At 35.4% G+C, this 19,124-nt stretch overlaps 1 protein-coding gene across 19 annotated transcripts in view; it reads right to left on the reverse strand.

The window, feature by feature from the left end:
- RGS7 (regulator of G protein signaling 7) overlaps window positions 1–19,124 on the reverse strand; it is a 276,991-nt gene that overhangs the window by 56,558 nt on the left and 201,309 nt on the right. For all 19 annotated transcript variants that reach the window (XR_015802377.1, XR_015802375.1, XR_015802376.1 and 16 more), the window contains exons 10-14: window positions 7,340–7,414; window positions 6,183–6,281; window positions 5,386–5,447; window positions 3,832–3,942; window positions 3,231–3,356 (exon numbers count right to left, since the gene is read on the reverse strand). Coding sequence is in view for 16 of the 19 variants with exons in the window: in XM_088161576.1 (XP_088017702.1) it covers window positions 3,231–3,356; window positions 3,832–3,942; window positions 5,386–5,447; window positions 6,183–6,281; window positions 7,340–7,414 (473 nt within the window). In the remaining 3 variants the exon portion in view is untranslated. The remainder of the gene's footprint in view (window positions 1–3,230; window positions 3,357–3,831; window positions 3,943–5,385; window positions 5,448–6,182; window positions 6,282–7,339; window positions 7,415–19,124) is intronic.

Raw genomic sequence — 19,124 nt, forward strand, 5'->3', positions numbered from 1 at the left:
AGGAGGTTTTTCAGTCTTTGAGCTGCACTGGAGATCACACCCACTGCAATAGTGCATAAGGATTTGGACAGGTTTTCAGTTTGGCTGGTCTGAAATTATTTAATCTTTACAGGCTGCAATTCCTACAAAATAACCACTTGGGAGCAAACCTATAGTCAGCATACAAATATTAACTTTCCAAAGAATTCTGTTGCACTACAAAGGAAGGACAAGAAGAGGAGTACAGTTCCGTATAGAAATTAAAGACATTAGGTCTCCAGATGCCATGCTGCAATAAGTTTCATTTCATAAACTCACTCTCTTTGAAAAGTACTTTTTTTTTAGTACTTGGAAAACCTTGTGACCAAGCTCAATAGCACTGGATCATGCTCAAACTTCAGTCTTGTGAATTTTAAACAATGGTCACCATTTTTGTAATAGGCATTGGGAATTTCATAAATCTATTATCCAAATCATATGTTACTTTAGGTATTTGTTCTATGTATTGAGCAGCACACAAAGCAGTTCTTAAAAAATTCTGCATGGTAACAAGAGATCACAAGAGATCATACCCTGCATTAGGTGAGTGCAGAATCCAACCTCCAAACTGCAGTCACACTGTAATGAAGGTGCTGCACTGACAGAACTGCTTAGACAGTTTTATTCCTTTGCTATGCTTTTGAACACTTCTTCAGAGAGTAAAATACTGTTAAGCCCCATAAACGGGCAAAGGAAAAAGCACAGAGATACAAAGTAAGAAGAGGAAACCTGCTTATATTCCTGATCACTGCACAATTCTTAGTATTAAATGACAGCTCAAGTTCCTTCATCCCTGCTGCATTCTTTAAGACAGGATCTGTATCCACCAAGAATGATATTCTCAGATACCTTAGACACTCTCAGTCAAAGTTAATGTGACGGTAACACTGGGAATTTTTGCTATGTAAGATCATGACGCTTGAATAGAAATGGTGTATCTGGTAGACTTATTTCATGGTTTTGGTATTTGTTTCACCAAAATGAGGTATAGGACATCTAATCTACTAATAGTGAAGCTCCTGTCATGCCTGCAGTCCCTGCTGTATCCTGTGTACTTGGCTTGAAAGCTCAAAAGCAGGGTCCCAGCTGCCTACCCAGCTATAGGCTTGGCAGTTTTGTACATTTTATCATTATTAGATCTGTAAAAGGACAAGAACCAGCAACTGATTTGAGTTCAATTTTTTGCAGTGGGAAGATGTGGGTGTACATAATTATTTTTCTCAAGGTGGCTGTCAAAATAATCATTAAAAAAATACCACTAAAAACCCCAAATTACCATGATGGAGTTAATGGGTGAACAACAAAACTGATCACCTCCGAAGGTTTATTTAGTGGTAATGCTTGAAATCATCAACCTTTTAACTTTTGTTATTGACATCTAAAACATTTTGACAGCTATACACAACAAGCTTTACAAATTCATGTTTTCTAACCCAAATTTACTATGTGAACCTAATGGACTGATTTCCCTACAGTTTGGGAATTTACAAACATAATTCTGAGCTTCTGAGACAGTTACCCTGCAGTTAATTATCACAGAAAGCACCTTTTCAGAGCAAATTTATCCCCTACCTGGCCTTTAAGATCATATTCACTGTTACTCAGCTATTATATTTTATAATGCCAATTTAAGAATTTAGAGGAAGAGACAAAAGAGTAGATAGTATGTCAAGGAATCATCTCTGAAGAAATTTCTTGAGGGAATTTTTCTAGATCAGTTACTTGCAGTTTGCCTGTATTTAGTGTTGTAAATAGGATTAGATGAAAGAGTTAGGGATTATGTGGGTAACAGTCCAGTTGGCAGAGAGAGAAATTAATCACAGAAAAGCACCAAAAACTGCAGCACACACTGGGCTCAATAGCTTCATGTTTGAACAGCTGCTCTGAATAACAAATCACCAGGATGCTCTTTAAATAATAATTATTTTTTTAAATTATTATTACCTTTCTTTTTCTTGGTATTCTGATTTTTTAAAATTCATTTCACCAATTGGAGTTTTTAATAAGAAAAATCTGTATCTGTGACAAATAAAGTCATCAACATATACATACAGGTCAGGCTGTATTTGTGATGCAAAGTTAATGTTTGAATATGAACATGGTCAGCAAGTTAGAGAACTCCAATTATTCTGCTGACAAATTTGAACTAACAAGAAGGATATCTGTGCAATTACTCGGCATTTATAAATCAACATCATAAATATTAAATGCCTCTTGTAAGATGCTACAAAAGCATAATTTTAGTATGAATGGCTATGCTGCACCACTTTAGAGTGAGAATTGGCATAGGACAAAAGTAGGTTAGGATTATTCTGAGTTCTAGAATGTAAATGCAAATAGGATTTTATGCTACTTATGTTATTGATGAATGGAAAGTGATACAGATGACATCTGACAAGAAGGTGGAATTAAGAGAAAAACATGTTGCCTATATTTTTGTATTATGCTCAGCTTAATTTGTCTGTCTGTAGAAAGGCTATTATTAATCTCTCTGAAATAACTCTTACTGTAATATGACTTTCTTAGAACAGCACAAAGAAAGCATGGTATTAACCAATGAATAGACTATAATTTTTAAAATCAAATCATTTTTCCCCTCACTTAAAAGTAATTCTGTAAATATACTTTTAAAAACATACCCTATGTGCTTTATACACTAGGAAAAATATTCCATTTTTCAATTAATGAGAAATTTGAGAGCTAGATGTTACCCTACTTCAGCTGTGTCAGATGCACAAGTAATAGAATATTGGTGGAGAGTTTCAAAATTATCCCCAGAAACCAATCAACCTGATGAAACTCTGAATTTTACGTTTAGATCCTTTATTTATTTTTAAAACTTTTTAATTTTAATTTTACTTTTCTCATAATATTTTACTAAATAAAATATATTGAACAGGCTTTGGATGAGTCAGTTTTATACCTGCTTAAAAAACATGCTGAGAGAAAAGCTCTTATATGAGTAGTTTGACCAAAAGTTAAATATGAATGGAAAAATATGCTTAATGTGAGTCTCTGTTAACTATATGAATATTTCCCTCAGCCTATACATGAAAATGGGCTGCAATCTGGATGAAGTAGTTCTGAAAGGTGAGGAAAATTTCTGAAGGGTTCAAAAGATGAAAAGTATCAGGAAAAAAAATCCCAAAACAACAAAGCAAAAACCCCATTTAACTTACAAGCTATTAAAAAATAAAGTAACTTGCATTTACCTTAAATTTTCTGAACTGAATTCTGACTCTAAGAATTTCAGAAACTGCTCTCTTCCCACAGGGTCTTTCAAAGCTTCATCCATGCCAAATCCCCATCGTTTCACCCTCTGCTGTCCTGGCTCTTTGCTACAGAAGAAAAAACAACAGAACTTGAAGTGAGCAATACTTCAGTGTTCTAACAATCTGTGTTCATGATTTACACTAAGGCCTAAAGTTCCATGGTTTTCTCACCTTTTAGAGTGCTTACATCTGTGCAATATTCAGCAATAAGCAAACAGACTGTTAGTACTTACATAAGTTGAAGGTAATACACATAAAAATAAAGATTTCGAACTAGGAATGTTATCAGATTTTAAAAGCTGTCTTTTTTGTTTTTCACCATACTAGAAGCCTGGAAACTGGTTACTGTAGGATTTCACACAGATTTATTAATCTATAGGACTGCCCATCTTACAAAAGTGTAAAACTGGAAAGACCAAAAGGCTACTGCATTGCCCTTCTGCCTCAATATTTTCCTGCAGTACCTCTGTCTGAAATCTTCACATTTCCAGAAAAATATGTTATTCTCCCTTACTTTCAAAGAAGAAATAAAATTGTATACCTTGCCTCCAGTTCCCAGAAAGTGGTGTCATCTGATATCCAAGGGTTTGAGGGATCGGGGGGCACAAGAAAAGGATCATATTCCAAATACTGCTCTGTATAAGCTAATAGACTAGGAAAACAAAAGTGTCAAACATTGTCATGTCAGGAGGAGAAGAAACCTGACCAGGTTACCCCAGTTAACAAGTTACCTTACACCAACCAAACCACGGTAATTGTGTGTGCTCACACTCAGAAGGCAGCTACAAGCTCAGGCTGAAATGGTTTGCTCAAGCCATTTGAAAGTGGGCCATTGAAGAAGGAGGGGTGACTCAGGTCTACCAAGAATAGAAATAAAATAAGATTCCCTAATACTTTCACATAGCTTCATTTAAGGTTTCTTTAGGCACTAATAAATTAGATCATACAACCTCTTCCATGCATATTTGTTTCCATAAAGGAACATGTGTTATATCCCTGTGGTTTTAATCATGTGTTTTCTTAAAATCTGTTTTAAACACTGAATATTATGCAGGTTATATTTATTGGCCCTGCAGCTGCTAGTACTGCTTGTATTTCCTATTAAATATAATTAATATTTTTATTCTTTCCTAATCAAAGGACACTATTCCCAGGTTTATTATTTCAAAATTAATTTTTCTCCACCATTTTTTAATATTCGGGAATTGGTCTGACTCAGTCACACACTAAAAACTTTGCTCGTATTCTGGTAATTTACATCTTCATTTTCCTTATTTATGCTTGCTGTTTCCTTTAGCCTCATAACTTTTGTAAAATTAATTACAAGTGAGGACAACTACTCTTTCTTTTCAATTCCTATTATATTTAGCGTACATTATATTTTTTACTGTTCAGCAAACAAAAAAAATCTTAACCTGCTCTCTTTATAAATAAATATTTATATGTATTTGCATATGTATGCAAACACACAGATATATAAGTAGACATATATGCACAAACGTTTATGAAAATATGAAGAGCAATTTGTATTTGGCTTTATTTCCTTTACTATGCCCTATGCAGCTCGATTTTCTCAATGTTGTGCTTTTTGTTTTATTTGCTTTCTAGCCCGTTCCTGACAAATTTTGGTCTTATTTGGAAATAGATTCCTACTAGTGTTACATCTCTGACCCAAACTGAGCCCAAACTCACTTTGTTCAGCCACTGACTGCGCTCCACACCAGCAAGTTCCCTTGCTTCATCAGTGATTGCCCTTCTGAAATATCAGAACAATAACCCCAGACCTATTCCCATGTAGCCTCCCTGCCAATGAAAGGTGAAACTTGTGATCATTTGGTCACAGGCTCTTTCAGTGACTTGTGTTTATCAGAAATATATCATGAAATATCTGGAATATTTTTATCACTAAAAGAACTTCATACTTCTTCACTTAAAGTAAACTCTCATCAGTTATTTCTATGACATCTGAGCTCCCATGTCTCTCTTTGAAAAGCTATTTCCTGTGAATAGCTCTTTGAAGCTATTTCATACTGACATTTTCCCCAATAGTTATCAGTCTAATTGAAAAAAATAGAAAATGTGACAATATACGTACCTCTCTGCAACTTTTGACATTTTTAATCTATGTCTGTCTAATTGCATTTGCCAGTGCTTAATCTGCAAGAAAAGAAGGCAAAGAGTTTTATGAGTAATTTATTGCTTGACTCTATTTCTATAACTTTTTTTATTAGGGCTGTAATTGAACCTTAATTTATCCTAGGGCACAGAAGAGAAATATATCTGAATTAAAACAACATTTCACCAGTGTGGCTCTAAAATAAGTGGAAGTTTCCATTAAAGAGAAAAGATCATACAGAGACAAAAAATGTGTCCAATATAACATTTTCCCTAAAGGTTCATCAACAAAAATCCAATTATCCTTTTTTTAGATTTTTGAGGAGAACTAATACTTCTTCAGACATTTACCTTCTCCAGACTCTAACATCTCAGGAAAGATTAACAAGGTTTTAACAGCAGATAAGTGTGTGAACCTATACATGCACACATGTAGTGGTAAGTATACCCCAAGCCTCAAATCAGTGTTGAAAGAAGAGCAAGCTGTCTACAGCTGAAGGGGCTAATGGGCTTAGCTATACAATTAACCCACTCACTGGCCTACTTCCCACTACCTTTAAGTGTTTAATGCATGATACAAAAAGGTTTTAGCTCATTAGTTTTGATGAAGTTAGATGCCTAAATCCATATACTTTGAGACAAGGAAAAGGTTTATTAAATGTTTGCAACAGCCATTTTGAATAACTTCCCAGTTACAATACTTTTTGGGTTTATATCTAAAAAGTTATTTCCTAAATGGTTCATTTAAAAGCACATGTTTGTAGTTACGTTCCAAACCTCTTGGTGCAGTTCATCTTCTGTGGGTGGCTTAGTCTCTGGCACTGGCGTGTGCGTAGGGCTGTGACTTCGAATGTCATTTTGTAAGCCATAGACAGACTATGCAAAAAAATATGGAACAATGATGGTTGCTTTCAGACTATGCTTTCTACACACACTCATAGTAACTGTCATGGTTTAGTACATTTTGCTCAAGAAGTTAGACAAGATCATCTTTCCCTAAAGAAACTGCAATAACCCATGCACTCAGATAAAATCGTGCTTCTGCACTAGCATGTGAAATAAAGACTCCTAAACTCCCACAATTCCATAAAGCCACACACTAGGATCTACTTTTATTAGGTCTCTATATTAGCATCATAGTAAACACGGGGAATGACACTGAGAGATGCTCTTACAGTAAGGGGAGATGACTGGTAGATGGAGTATCCCAAGAGGTACACTAACACATGGATTATTTGGATGATTCCCAAAATTGCAACTACTGTCTGGTAAATTACACTAATCTGGACCTTTCACTACCACAGATAAACCAAGCTAAAACTTTCTCTAAATCCACTTTCCTTCTTAAAACACACTTTTCTATGGGTCAACATGCAAATGCACCTCAAAGGAAGTACTTTAAGGTCGGAGTCAATCTACATGGTTATGGTGCAAAGGATTTAGAAGTGTTGAGCCAATCCATCTGTACATCCCTAGAGAAGTTACACTCTAATTACAACCTAATTTAGATAGAGCTAATTTCTTCCATAATTTCCAGTCATCCATTTTGGGCATAATTGTGAAATAGAGATGCCCTTTTCATTAAGACCAGGACAAGAACTGCTGTTAGAGTTTACGCTGAATTTAATTTTTTTTTTTCATTAATTACTGACAGAAACATTTTAACATGCTTTATTCAATCTACTAAACAACATGAATAAAGCATGCAAAAATGAATTTTAACTTCAAAATCTTTTTGTATTTCTCCAAAATCTTACGTGATAGCACTTAATTAGCATTAGCAAATTTGCTCAACTAAGAGCTTATGAAATATTAACATATATTCATGCATTTGTCCCTTGCAGCTGTAAGAAAAAAAGTGCTTTAATAAATTATGGAAATTCATTCTATAAATTTCCTCCACCTCCTGCTTTTGACATAATAACCATACTTACCTTTCTTGTTTTATGTGGATTTCTCATTCTTGAAGATTTTTTTATATCCACTTCAGTAGTGTTTACACAGCCAGGCTATTAAAAGAAAGAGAAAGGAAAGCAAAAGGCTAAATCTGTGAAGGAACTTCTCTGACCTACTCCTCTTCAGTGTGCAAGACTGAAAAATAAATTCCACACCATGACACTGAAATAAAATAATTTGCCAAGATAATGGAAACAAGTCAGTTTATGCTTTGGTTTTGCCAAGAAAGCCATTCATTACATTCTAGCTATCCCTCTAAGGAGCATGACTGACCTAATGAGACAAAATAAACAGAATTGTGCAATATTCACCTCAGCTGTGAACCTCAGGTTCTCTTCAGGAGCATCTGGTTTTGGGTCAATTTTTAAAGAGGATCTTCTTTTAAAACAAAATAATAATTAAAAAAGGTACCAAAATGGGTTTTGTTTCTTCAGAAAAGAAAGGGAAAAAACCAAACCAAAACAACAAAACATTCTTCTACAGCCTAACCAGAAGACTAACAGTTTAAATAAAATTACTCTCAACACATCAGATTTAGGTTTCAGTGGTTCATTCTCACAACTCTGTGGCCTCCCAAAGCACACAAGTACTCAAGTTTCTCCTAATTCATCTTCCTTTGACACTTCCCTCTAAGTACAAAATCTATGTGTAAATCTGTTTTTTACCCATTGCTGGAAACAAATAATAATGATAAGTGTTTTGCTCTCAGGTGAGTTTTATCTATTGATTTTCGAGAGATTACATTTGACAGAGTGGAAACTACAAAATCTGCTCCCTAGTGGGATCTGATTTTTAGTGAAAGTAGGTTGGGGTTTTTTTAATGGAAGAAGCTAGGTATTGAATTTACTTGCCCAACAACCAAGCTGGACTTATTATTGCTGTAATGATACAACCTCTGCCTTCTTATCATAATGGAAAATGCTTTATGTGACTGGAAATTTAATAAGACAAAAATTTTAAGAATTTTTATATAGGTTAAGAATTTCTTATATAGCTAAGAAAAAAATAGCTTTCATTAAACAGAGCAGTGGTACTTTGCCTCTGGAAAATATTCTAAACAACAGACAGATTTTGTTAGATCCAGTATGGTGTTTGTCAATTAATAAATAAATAAGTTTCTATTTTAAAGTAATAAATTATCGCACATTTGATCATATAACGTTTGAAGAAGAAACAGTTCCTCATTGCTAATGGTAAAAATAGACAATATTCTTAAGACTGAATCTGACACACTGGAATTGGGATGGTAACCTTTGTGCTTCTGAAGAAAAATGTGAGATTTTAAACTCAGAAATAACTTGCAAATCTCAAAGAAAAAGACAGATTGAAAAATACAAACTTCTGCATGATGGTCAATTTAAAAGCAGAAAGCAATTTCCCTTGCTTTTTCCCTACTACTTCCCAGGCAGTAAACTGATATAAAGTTTAAAAAAAACAAGTGCATCTACTTTAAGATTACAGCAGCAGCTGGCAGTGAAGAAGGCAGGGGCTTTAACAACATCTATGGCCTTTGAATGTAACAATTTGGATAGCAGGCACACTTACATAAGGCACAAACTGTTATTTGTTCAGTTTTCAGTTATGGTTTTTTAAAAGCATGTCCTAAAAATGGAGTGGGAGAAAAAAAAGGCATAAACCTCATCTAAAGCCCCTTATTTTTAAAGATTCAAGCCCACCAGCAGTAAATTGGTACAGGCAGATCTTGCAACTTGCCTGGGTAAATTACATGCCAGAATTGTGCAGATTTACGCGATGGGGACAAGAAATTCTGGGAGACTTTTAGAAACGAAACAGGGGCAAAGCTTTGGCTGGGGCCAAAGCAGCCCGACCCAGCAGTGACTCCTGCAGCACTCAGTGGGCTCTCACTGACACCCGGCTGTTGAACAGCCCTGGCACTGGGGGGAAGCTGCCCGGCAGGGGCACACAGGAGAGGCTGTGGGGGAGAAGCTGGACCAGGGTGGGACTGAAGAGAAGCTGTCAGGAGAGCAGCCCCAGGAAGGCAGAGGCAGGGAAGCATCAGGAAGCTGCAGTGCAGAAGGGGAGGTGGCTAAAGGGGGTATCAGCTACTCTGATAACCTGGGATAACAACAGGAGCTTAAGACATGTATCACTACCTATATACAATACCATTCTCATAATTTGATTTAAATTAAATGACTGGAAGTGTATTTATTAAATTATACGTCATACAAGATGGGTTTTATTGTTTTTCTGATGTTCCCAAATTTCATCTGTCAATATTTAGGAATAAATATCAAACACCTTTTCAATTTAAATAAACACCAAAAGTTGCATTATGTGAACATTTTGCTAAAATAACTCAGTCCTTGTGGGAAAACCTTTGGTGGACAACATTTAATTTTATTTGTATGCCCTCATTAACATAATAAGTATGTGTTTGAATACAATTATGTCCAGCTGTGTTTTCTTTTTGTGTTGTTTTTTTAACTGTACTACCATAGTTCAAATAGTGAGATGCCTGTCAGAGTGCTCTGCTGCAAGAATCCCATTTAGTGTGTAGCATATAATTTGCATACTAATACTGTAAATAGTTTTCAAACAGATTTCCTGGAAGACTTGAGAACTCTTCTGTAAGTGTAAATAGAGTGCTTATTTCTTTCAGGAGTAATGTTCTGTGTGAAAACAATTTCCCCCCAACACACACACAGAGGAAAGCCTTGTGACCTTCTTGAAATTATCATACAGCAAGATCATAACCAGGGCAGAATCTGGTCCTCATCAATTTTTAAATATCTGGGTGAAAACCTGTGATACATTCACTTAGCTTTTTTCATCCATCTATTAGCATGTACTTATCTAAAAGTACAAATGCTATTGTATTAATTTTTCATCAAAGGACAGGCCAGTCCAGTCGTAATAAATTTACTGTTGATATAAATGGATACAGATAAATAATATTAAAAAAAACCAAACCACACACAGAGGAATTTCAATTCCTACTTCAATTATTGGATAACAATGTTAGTATGAATCCCAAGCAGCCCCACTTTCTAATGATGCTGTCTAGGAGGATGCATACCAGGATTCTGCTAAGAAACACAAAAGAAGGAAGAAGCCTGGTCTGTAAGCAGAGGAGGTAGGAGAACATACATGCTTTGATCTGGCTATCACTGGCATTTGAAGCAACCACCTGAGAGCATGTTGAGTTAAAAAAAAATCCACTTGATATTAATGTTCTATCCCTGATAACTGTGGCAACAGTGAATAAATTAATTAAGCCCTTCTAACAGTGTTACAGTGTATTCATTTTAGGAAACCTGTAACAACTCTCTGGAAGAATTAATTATTTACATAAAATGGCATGCCTGAGCCTTGGTACATTTCCATCCAAGCAGTGCAGAGTGCAGAGTATTTATAGTCTGCTTGCTGTTCAAACTTGCACACTCCAAATATCCTTTTTATTGCCTGGCCATATAACCCAAATCAACAGCTGTTAATGCCTTTTCTGTATAAAAATCTCTTTGCTATGATGTAATTCTAAAAAGTGCAAAATGCTCAACAGAGAGTAAATTAATATTTATAATTAGGTCAGCTGAAGTTTTGATGTCTTTTTTTCTTTCTCAAAGAAGATGGCAATTTAACTGTGAATCTATTTAAGCCAAAATAACCAGAAGTTTTCTTGTATCTGAGACAAATATACCCCTGTATGTGGGAGGGAATAAGTTCGTGCATTCCGATAGGCTGGGAGCTGTCTGTCTGTATTGCTGCTTTGTAGGAAATGATCTGAAGGAGAAGCTGAACATGAGTCAGCAGTATCTCTTTGCAGCAATGCAGACAAACCACATACACAGCTGCATTAGCAACAGCTTAGCCAGCAGGCAAAGTGTTTATTTCTTTCTACTCAGCATCATAAGGAAACTTCTGGAACAACAAGACTACTTTTGAGCCTCACAAGCAACACAACAAATATATTTCAAATGGGAAAATCCAGGGGAGGAACAGACTTTTTTTTATGCTTGCAAAAGGGGAGAGCTAACCACTCCCTTTTGTGCCTCCAGAGGGGCTTAGAGAGATAGACCTTTTCCAAAGGTCCACTGTGGAAGGAAAGGAGACAGTAATCTGAAATTGCAGTAAAGGAATTTCCAGTCAGCTATAAAGAAATATACTTCACGATCAAAGTAAGAGAGGCTGTGGAATGTCCATCCTTGGTGATTTTCAAAGCTTGTGTAACCCAAGTGCCTGGACAATCTTATTCACCTTAGAAGTCAGCGCTGGTTTGAGCAGGAAGTCGGACTGGAAGACCTCCAGAGGTCCCTCTCAGCCTGCATTTCTGTGGTGCAGCCTGCTCTTCACAAGCTGCAGGGAGTGAAATTCAAATAATCCACTTTACAGAACACTCCAATCAAGCATTCACATTGGTGTGAAATTCATCTCTCTGCCTTCCCCAGCCCACAACAGCAGAGTGGAAACAAGACTGGCATTGGCTTCCTTACTGCTGCCCTGCCCTGCAGCAGCCTGTGGTGCGTTCTCAACCCATACAAACAAGCCTCGGGTTGATTTAAGGAAATGTAATTTCACAGTCTCTGTAGCTAAAAATATATAGGTGCTATTTAAAATAATTACCTCATTTCAATATGCACACCCATAAATTCAGAGTTCATTAAAGCAGTAAATATTTAGGTAGATTGATTCACATACCTTATGCAATTTCATTGCATTTCAGTGTCAATAAATTACGAAATAGATATTTCTATTTGTTTTGCAGGCATGGGCTAACTTGTTAAGTGTAATTGCAAAATACTAAACTTCAAGATCTCCAGGCTTTCAGAATTTAAAGACTTTAAATTTAAATTATGGACCTGGTTACAAACATGACATGTTGTCTCTTTCACTGGAAAAGGAAAAGTCAGACGCACAAACATAAAGAAAAAGCAGAGATTGAAATCTTTCTTATACATGAAATAGAAGATTATCAGAAAAAAAAGTAAGCTTAAAATTTAAAATTTTCTGAGTGTCAAATGTTAGAGTTGGAGTCTGCAACAATCTATTCTGCTATTTCTGTCATTGCTGCTATTCCTGTAATTTTTCTAGGAGTCTTCTAATCCTTAACAGTAACTATTCATATCATTTTCTAAAGCAGAGAAAATAAGCTAATTAGGCAGTGAGTGATAAGCAGAACTGCAGAGTTCATTTTTATTTGTAGGTTTTCTATTCCAGTTTACTTGTGCAGCTATCTGAACAGTGCATAGTTAAAATCAAGGGGAGATTATAATAAAGAAATGGAAGATTACAAAATAAAGGAATGAGGAAAGAAAAAATCAGTGGCACTCAGCTGGAAAAAATCAAAGGAGTTACTAGCTAGAAAAATACCCAGTTTGGCTCCAGTAATGTGGGAAAGCTTGTTTTTTCTCATACATAGTCTGGCATCAAAGGAGACATTAAAATCCTATATTGAGTAAGTTGTCAGTAATGGCTAAAACTGAGGCTCTCATACAAAAAAACATAGGCTACATTCTCCTGCACTGCACCAATTTTTCCTTTCACTGAGATGGAAGTTATTCAAGTGTGCAGAACCCACAAAGGCTTACAAGGACAAGTTGAGGTTTAGGTAATGATTATCACTATATTCTGGGATTTTACCTCATTTTACACACTTCAGAGTCAACAAATAAAGAGGCTTTTCCAGTGGAAGAGCTGCACTATTAAAAACTTTGCTGTTGCAATAGAAAGTCTCAGAGGAACGTTTCAAACATACTGAGTACAAGTGGTCAGGTCTTTTAGCAGGGTTTGGAAAAATGGCTGTTATCTTAAGGTCCAGTCAAAGGACAGTAAACTTTCAAATTCACATAAAAATTTCAGAAAATGCAGTTTTTTAAAATGTAGCTCGCTTTATAATTAGAGATCAATGAACCTCAACTAAGTGATGAAAAAAATAAACCCAGAAGCCATAGCTGCCAGAACCTGCAAATATGTAGGACTATGTTCTGCTCTGGGAGATCTCACCAGCCCCTGTTGTACCACCCAAAGCTGCAAAGACAAAGCAGTGATCAAGGGGCTACAGGAGCCACTTCCATTTGGTTCGAAAAAGATACTGTTACTTAAAACTGCAGAAGCTAATCATGGGGTTAATTTACAATCAACTAGGTGTACCTAATCTGAAACATCCCTGTGAAATTTATGATCCTCCCTAAAAGTGTATGTTTTAATTACTATTTCCATTTGGTTCAGCAGTTCTGTGAAAATAACTGAGAAATCAAGTGTGTGAACACCTGGACTTGACAACACCTCTAGTAACAAGATCCCAGTAAATCAGCAGATGTCTGAAGAAAGAGGAAAAATATTATTCTGAGTTATTATGACACAAGTGGTGGACTTTATTTTTTCATTATGCAGCATAATCCCATAACTACAAACTCTAAACTAAATTTGACGAGTCTAGCTACTTAATGATTGTATTATATAATGTTACAGTATTTAGAGTTTCATACACATGTATAGTAGTATAAAATATGAAATTATCATATTATATGCTTCTTGTAGTACTACTATACTCCAAGCTTCTGCACAATTAATTTTAGCACAGCTACGTCTCTGAAAACATGTCTTTTTATTCAGTTGTGTGATTGACAAACAAGCAGTTTGACTGGACTTCCACCACCTGCTGTTAAATCACAGTGCTTTAGTGGAGGTCCCATTTACATAATAGTTCTAATAAGAAGCAAACACAGAGAGACTAATATTTGGAATACAGTCCAACAGCCATGGTAACCGCAAATGTGAATTGTAATAAGTATGTAAGTTGGATGACTACTTTGGAAAGAGCTCCTACCAAGACTTCACCTCTTTACAACTCCAGACTGAATTTCTAAAATTAGCTCACGATGTTACTAGCTTTTCCTAAGGACTCCTGTCTGTTAGAAATTATCTTCTCTCAGAAGTACAGCTAAATCTTTCAATTACCACCTATGAAACACAATTTTTAGGAAGCAAATCTCAAGATCATTCTCAAGTATAGATTCTGTACTAGCATGATTCATCTTTTATTTCTAGAGGCCTCATAAATTTGCCAGAAAATCAGGGCAAAGTTATTGAAACCTGCTTGTTCTACTGACTTGTTAGATATTTTCCGTATCTACAGTCTTTTCATTATGTATGCGTTATGCTTCTAAATACTATCTTTTTGGAACTTAGGATAGGGTAAATAATTGCAATGTATGGATTCAGTGTGACACTGAAATAAGTGAATATATCTTGGAACTGGACTTGCATAGAATAACCTCAAATCTGTTAATATTTCTTAATAAAAATCTATTTTTAAAACATGTAATGCATCTGTCAATATGCTACAAATATAGCTGAAAACAGTGATCTACAGTCAAGTAGGATAATGCAAACAAATTAGTTGTGCACATCTTAACTGCTAAAGCCAGCTATCAGCTGATAATAATGTAAAACTGACTGGCTTTTAATTAAGTAAATAAAAGCTTTTAATTTGTTCTTATTCGTTTATTGGACTGATATTTCAGGCCACAGAATGTTCAATGTAAAATCTTATTGAGCTTCTTCCTTCAAAGGAAGGGATTGTCTTAATTCATAAGAATTAATAAAAACTTTGTTAGGATTAAGTCTTCTGTTGAAGGTTTTAGTAGAGAATTATGCAGATGGAATAGAATGAGTTTAAATGCTCAATACTTGTCCTCAATAGCTAATTTCATTTTGACTCATTAAAGAACAGAGATAAATAATAAAAAGTTACAGACTTATTTGTTAAACTAAAATAGATGAGCAATAAACCTTATTTTGTCATACACTAGAAATACGTTGATGGAGAAATAATGAATTTTGCATTTATGTGTAAGTTAAACATACTGTAGAGAGCCTCACATGGAGGACAGAAAACTTGCCATTGGACCAATTAGTAAAATCTAAAAAATCCTTTATTCAAGGATTGATTTGGAGATCAATGACTACTACCAAAATAACAGGAGTTCCACTGTTGTTCTGCAATGGACCTAATCAAAACACAGAAAGATGTGCAATTGATGGATAAAAGTTCAACTGTGAGCTGTTTGTCTTAATTGGAAAAGACAAATGAGATTCAAACACCATCAGACAAAGGAGAGACATTTGATCAATCAGTTTGATCAAGCTTTAATTATGTTTGCAGCAAGGTAAAACTCAAACGATTTTCAAACTAAGAGATGGGAAGTCTCACTTAGTATAGACTGTAGGATCACTTAAAATTTCAAAGATTTTTATCATATTTCCAAAATAAAGAAACCTACAGTGCACCAATTTCCATTTTATACTTATTTGTCTTCTCAAACTAGAGTTCAGATCTTTTTCCTAATCAGATACACAAGGAATTCCACTGGTTGTGAAAAAAAAAAGACCTGTTTGAAACAGGAGATAGAGCGACATAGAGAAACTTTCAATGAATATAATACTAATAAATGTAACCATAAAATGTATCAATAGGAGATAGAACATCTTGAACCATGACATTGATCCTTATGTTCTCACCCACTAGGTTGTTTAAGGACACCTGTTGTTGAAAGCTGAGCTTTCACCTTAAGAGAACAAGATTAGATAATTGGTTTTTTTAAAAAAATTAGTAGTCTGTGTGTCACAGAATTACATAATATGCTAAATGCATAAGAAAAGGATGTTAAAATTTAATTATTGAGACAAGTCATATGAAATTAAACAAGAAGCTGTACCCAAGAAAATACTACTGCATTGAAGTTCCATGCTTAATTTTTTTGCAAGTTGATTTAATTTCTAATTAGTTTTAATTTATGATATACTGTTTCAGGTTTGTAGTGACTGGTTTTCAGAACCAGAAATTGTTGCACAGAAATTAGATCTATTATATTTATTCAAGTGGTGTTTCAGTAGTATTAATTTTACTTAAGGCTGTATTATTTGCACAAGGAATCTTATTAAATTTATCCCTTTTGTTGCCCCTGTGCTAAATAGTTAGATTAATTATTGCTTTCTCAATATTTTTTTTACACCATAAGGCAGGAAACTGCTGTTAACAGATTCCATGCAGAAGAAATTTAGGTTATTCACTTGAAATAAGTGGCAACAGAAAAGTCTAACACATCTCTGAAAATGTTGATGGCAAATACAGGTGACATTTAGAAACTGATTATATGCCTTTTGACTTATAAGAAGATCTTTGACAAAATGCTTTGGATTAAAGCAGCAAATTTAATTCCCACAGGCACAAAGATCAATGTCTAAACATTGCACTTATCAAAAAAATTCCTTATACTTACTTCTTCAGGTTACTTTCCTAGTTTCACACAGAACTGGGTCTTACTCAAAACCATATTGTCATATTATTTTTCTTGGTGCCCTTCCACCATCTCATCAATTAACTACTATCTCTCAATTTTAACTTCCAAAACTTCATTTTGTTGCACTGTTGCAAGAAACTTGGCTTCTTTTTCCCCATCTGCCCCACCTTTACTCAAGTATTAGACTAAATAAAAATGCTAAATAATGTGAGTACAAAATCTTCTACAAAGGTCTTAGTTAGCAGGCCAGCTAGAGAGTTAATAAATGTGTGCCTCAACTCCATGCAAGTAGGGATCATAAACATGATAACCATTTTTTTAAATTAAAGCATTGTACAAGGGTTTGTTTCATTATCAGAAGGGCAATTATCTGAGAATGACAATTCCTGGTTTGGCTGCATTCCCTGTTTGCTGTAAATGTAACTCCCTTGTAAGGATATGGTCAAATAGGTGCAAAAAAGACATGAAAATTTTATGTATATATATCACTAGAGAAGTTGGATGGCATGATTCACATTTGCTTTCTGATGATGATTTAAAAATTTCTGAAAATATTATGAAAAAGCAGAGAAGTGTTCTCTGGCTAAAGAAGTGACTGGCCCAGAAAAGTCTAGCACTGAGTGTGAAATGCAGGCGTGCACCATATTATCCAGGGTAAATTCACTGTTTTGACAAGTCTCTGAGGCTGATCTTTAAGGACAGGAAGAAATAATCATTAAAATACAAAAGAACCCATTGCCTGGCCCTCAATACCTGGTAATGTTACCTGCCAGGTCAGGCAGGTCAAGGGTCATGTTCAGACCACATAAAATGCAACTAAAAAACATAGAGAAAATTAAATTAACGGACATAGAGTCTAGCAAGAAGAGAAAAAAGCAAAAGGTGTGGGATGTGTGACAAAGTTTAAAATATTTGAAGAACACTGTTTTCCTAGTTTGGTGCTATTAAAAAATGTCAAGGAACACCCAAATTCAGAAATGATACATATTTCTGAATTTTACAAAACCAGTAAATTGTCACTGTTTGGTATATAGTTAGCAATGGAATGGTGGTGAGAGTGAAACACACAGCAACACCGTCTCCTTCCAAGATAGGAAAGGGACACTTTATTGTAACACTGCCTTCCTTATGTACACTCGATCACTAACCCTAGAACAGAACACAGCTCATCAGCCAGAGCAAGCAACACCTCTTGCAAGATGCTCCTACTGCAAACAATACAGTTTCTCACAGTACACATGCTGTAAATGTGTGCAGGTGCATCTTTGTTTAAGATTCTTTCCTTTCTGTTTTTCTCCAAGCTTGTGAGAAAGCTCTTGCTTCTCAGGCAGTCCATGGGAAAGCTTTCCTGTTTTCACACAACTTTACCAGGCCTGTGCATCCACAAGTCCCCTCTCTTTACTTAAAAGGAAAAAAAAAGAAAAAAAAAAAGAAAAAAGAGAAGTGTTTGTAATCCCATGCCGGGCCCTCACAAGGGAGAACAAACACAGCTCAAGAGACCTGAGGATACCCCGAGCACCCAAGAAATTTGTGTACCTGTTGCTCGTCCTTACAAGAGGCTGCAGAATACTGTTTTTAATATAATGAAATCTACTACAGCTAATACAATAGTAATAGTAATACATTAATGAAATCTATCTAAAACAGAATACAACTCATGAATCAATACTGTTTTACTTTGAGCAGCCTGAGAAAACTCAGACTGCTCCTTTCCCTGGCTGTCCAGTATGCCACAGTTAATTACCATAAATCCACTCTTGTTCTTGATATTACTGCTTCTGCTCACCAGACATGCTCACCCCAGATACTTCACTGTCCTCTATTAAATCACAGGAATACTGCTGCTGTTTTTCATAAAATCATAGAATCCTCTAGGCTGGAATAGATCTTGAAGGCCATCAAGTCTGACGCTTATCAATATTCTATATCAATTTTTTTTCCAAAGAACCAAAATAATCACCATAACCCTGAAAACCAGTAACAGCAAAGGGAATAGAAATCTTGTGGATTGGGTTTACCCCAGGTTATAAATGGCAAAATGGAAGAACTGGCTCACACTTTGACTCATGCTCATGCTTTATCAAATCCCACTATGGCTAAACCACAGCCAGTGTTTAAACTTTGGAGAGGGACACATGTCAATGCAGTTTTCTAGCACACCTGTTGTGTATTTCCCATCTTCATTTTAAAAACAACTGCACAGGAACCTGCTAAACGTGACTGTAATACAACCAACACGGACTGAAGGCAAAGAGATGAATTGGAGAAAATGAAATGGTTTTTAAAGTTTTTACATTACAAAGTATACAGGTGACCTTCAAAAGAAAAGGATACTTCCTCCATTATCTTCTGAATTAATCTGAATCTCAACAAGTATCCAAAAGGCCTTTTTATTGCATGAATGTATAACTCAGGAAGAAAAGTGTGAATTTGTAGCAGCAAGAAATCAGTTGTCTTGCTTGTTACCTAAAAGACTTAATTTCACAGCAAGCCACAG

Source organism: Sturnus vulgaris, chromosome 3 (genome assembly GCF_052056855.1).
Source record: "Sturnus vulgaris isolate bStuVul1 chromosome 3, bStuVul1.hap1, whole genome shotgun sequence".
In the NCBI taxonomy this organism is placed as follows: domain Eukaryota; kingdom Metazoa; phylum Chordata; class Aves; order Passeriformes; family Sturnidae; genus Sturnus; species Sturnus vulgaris.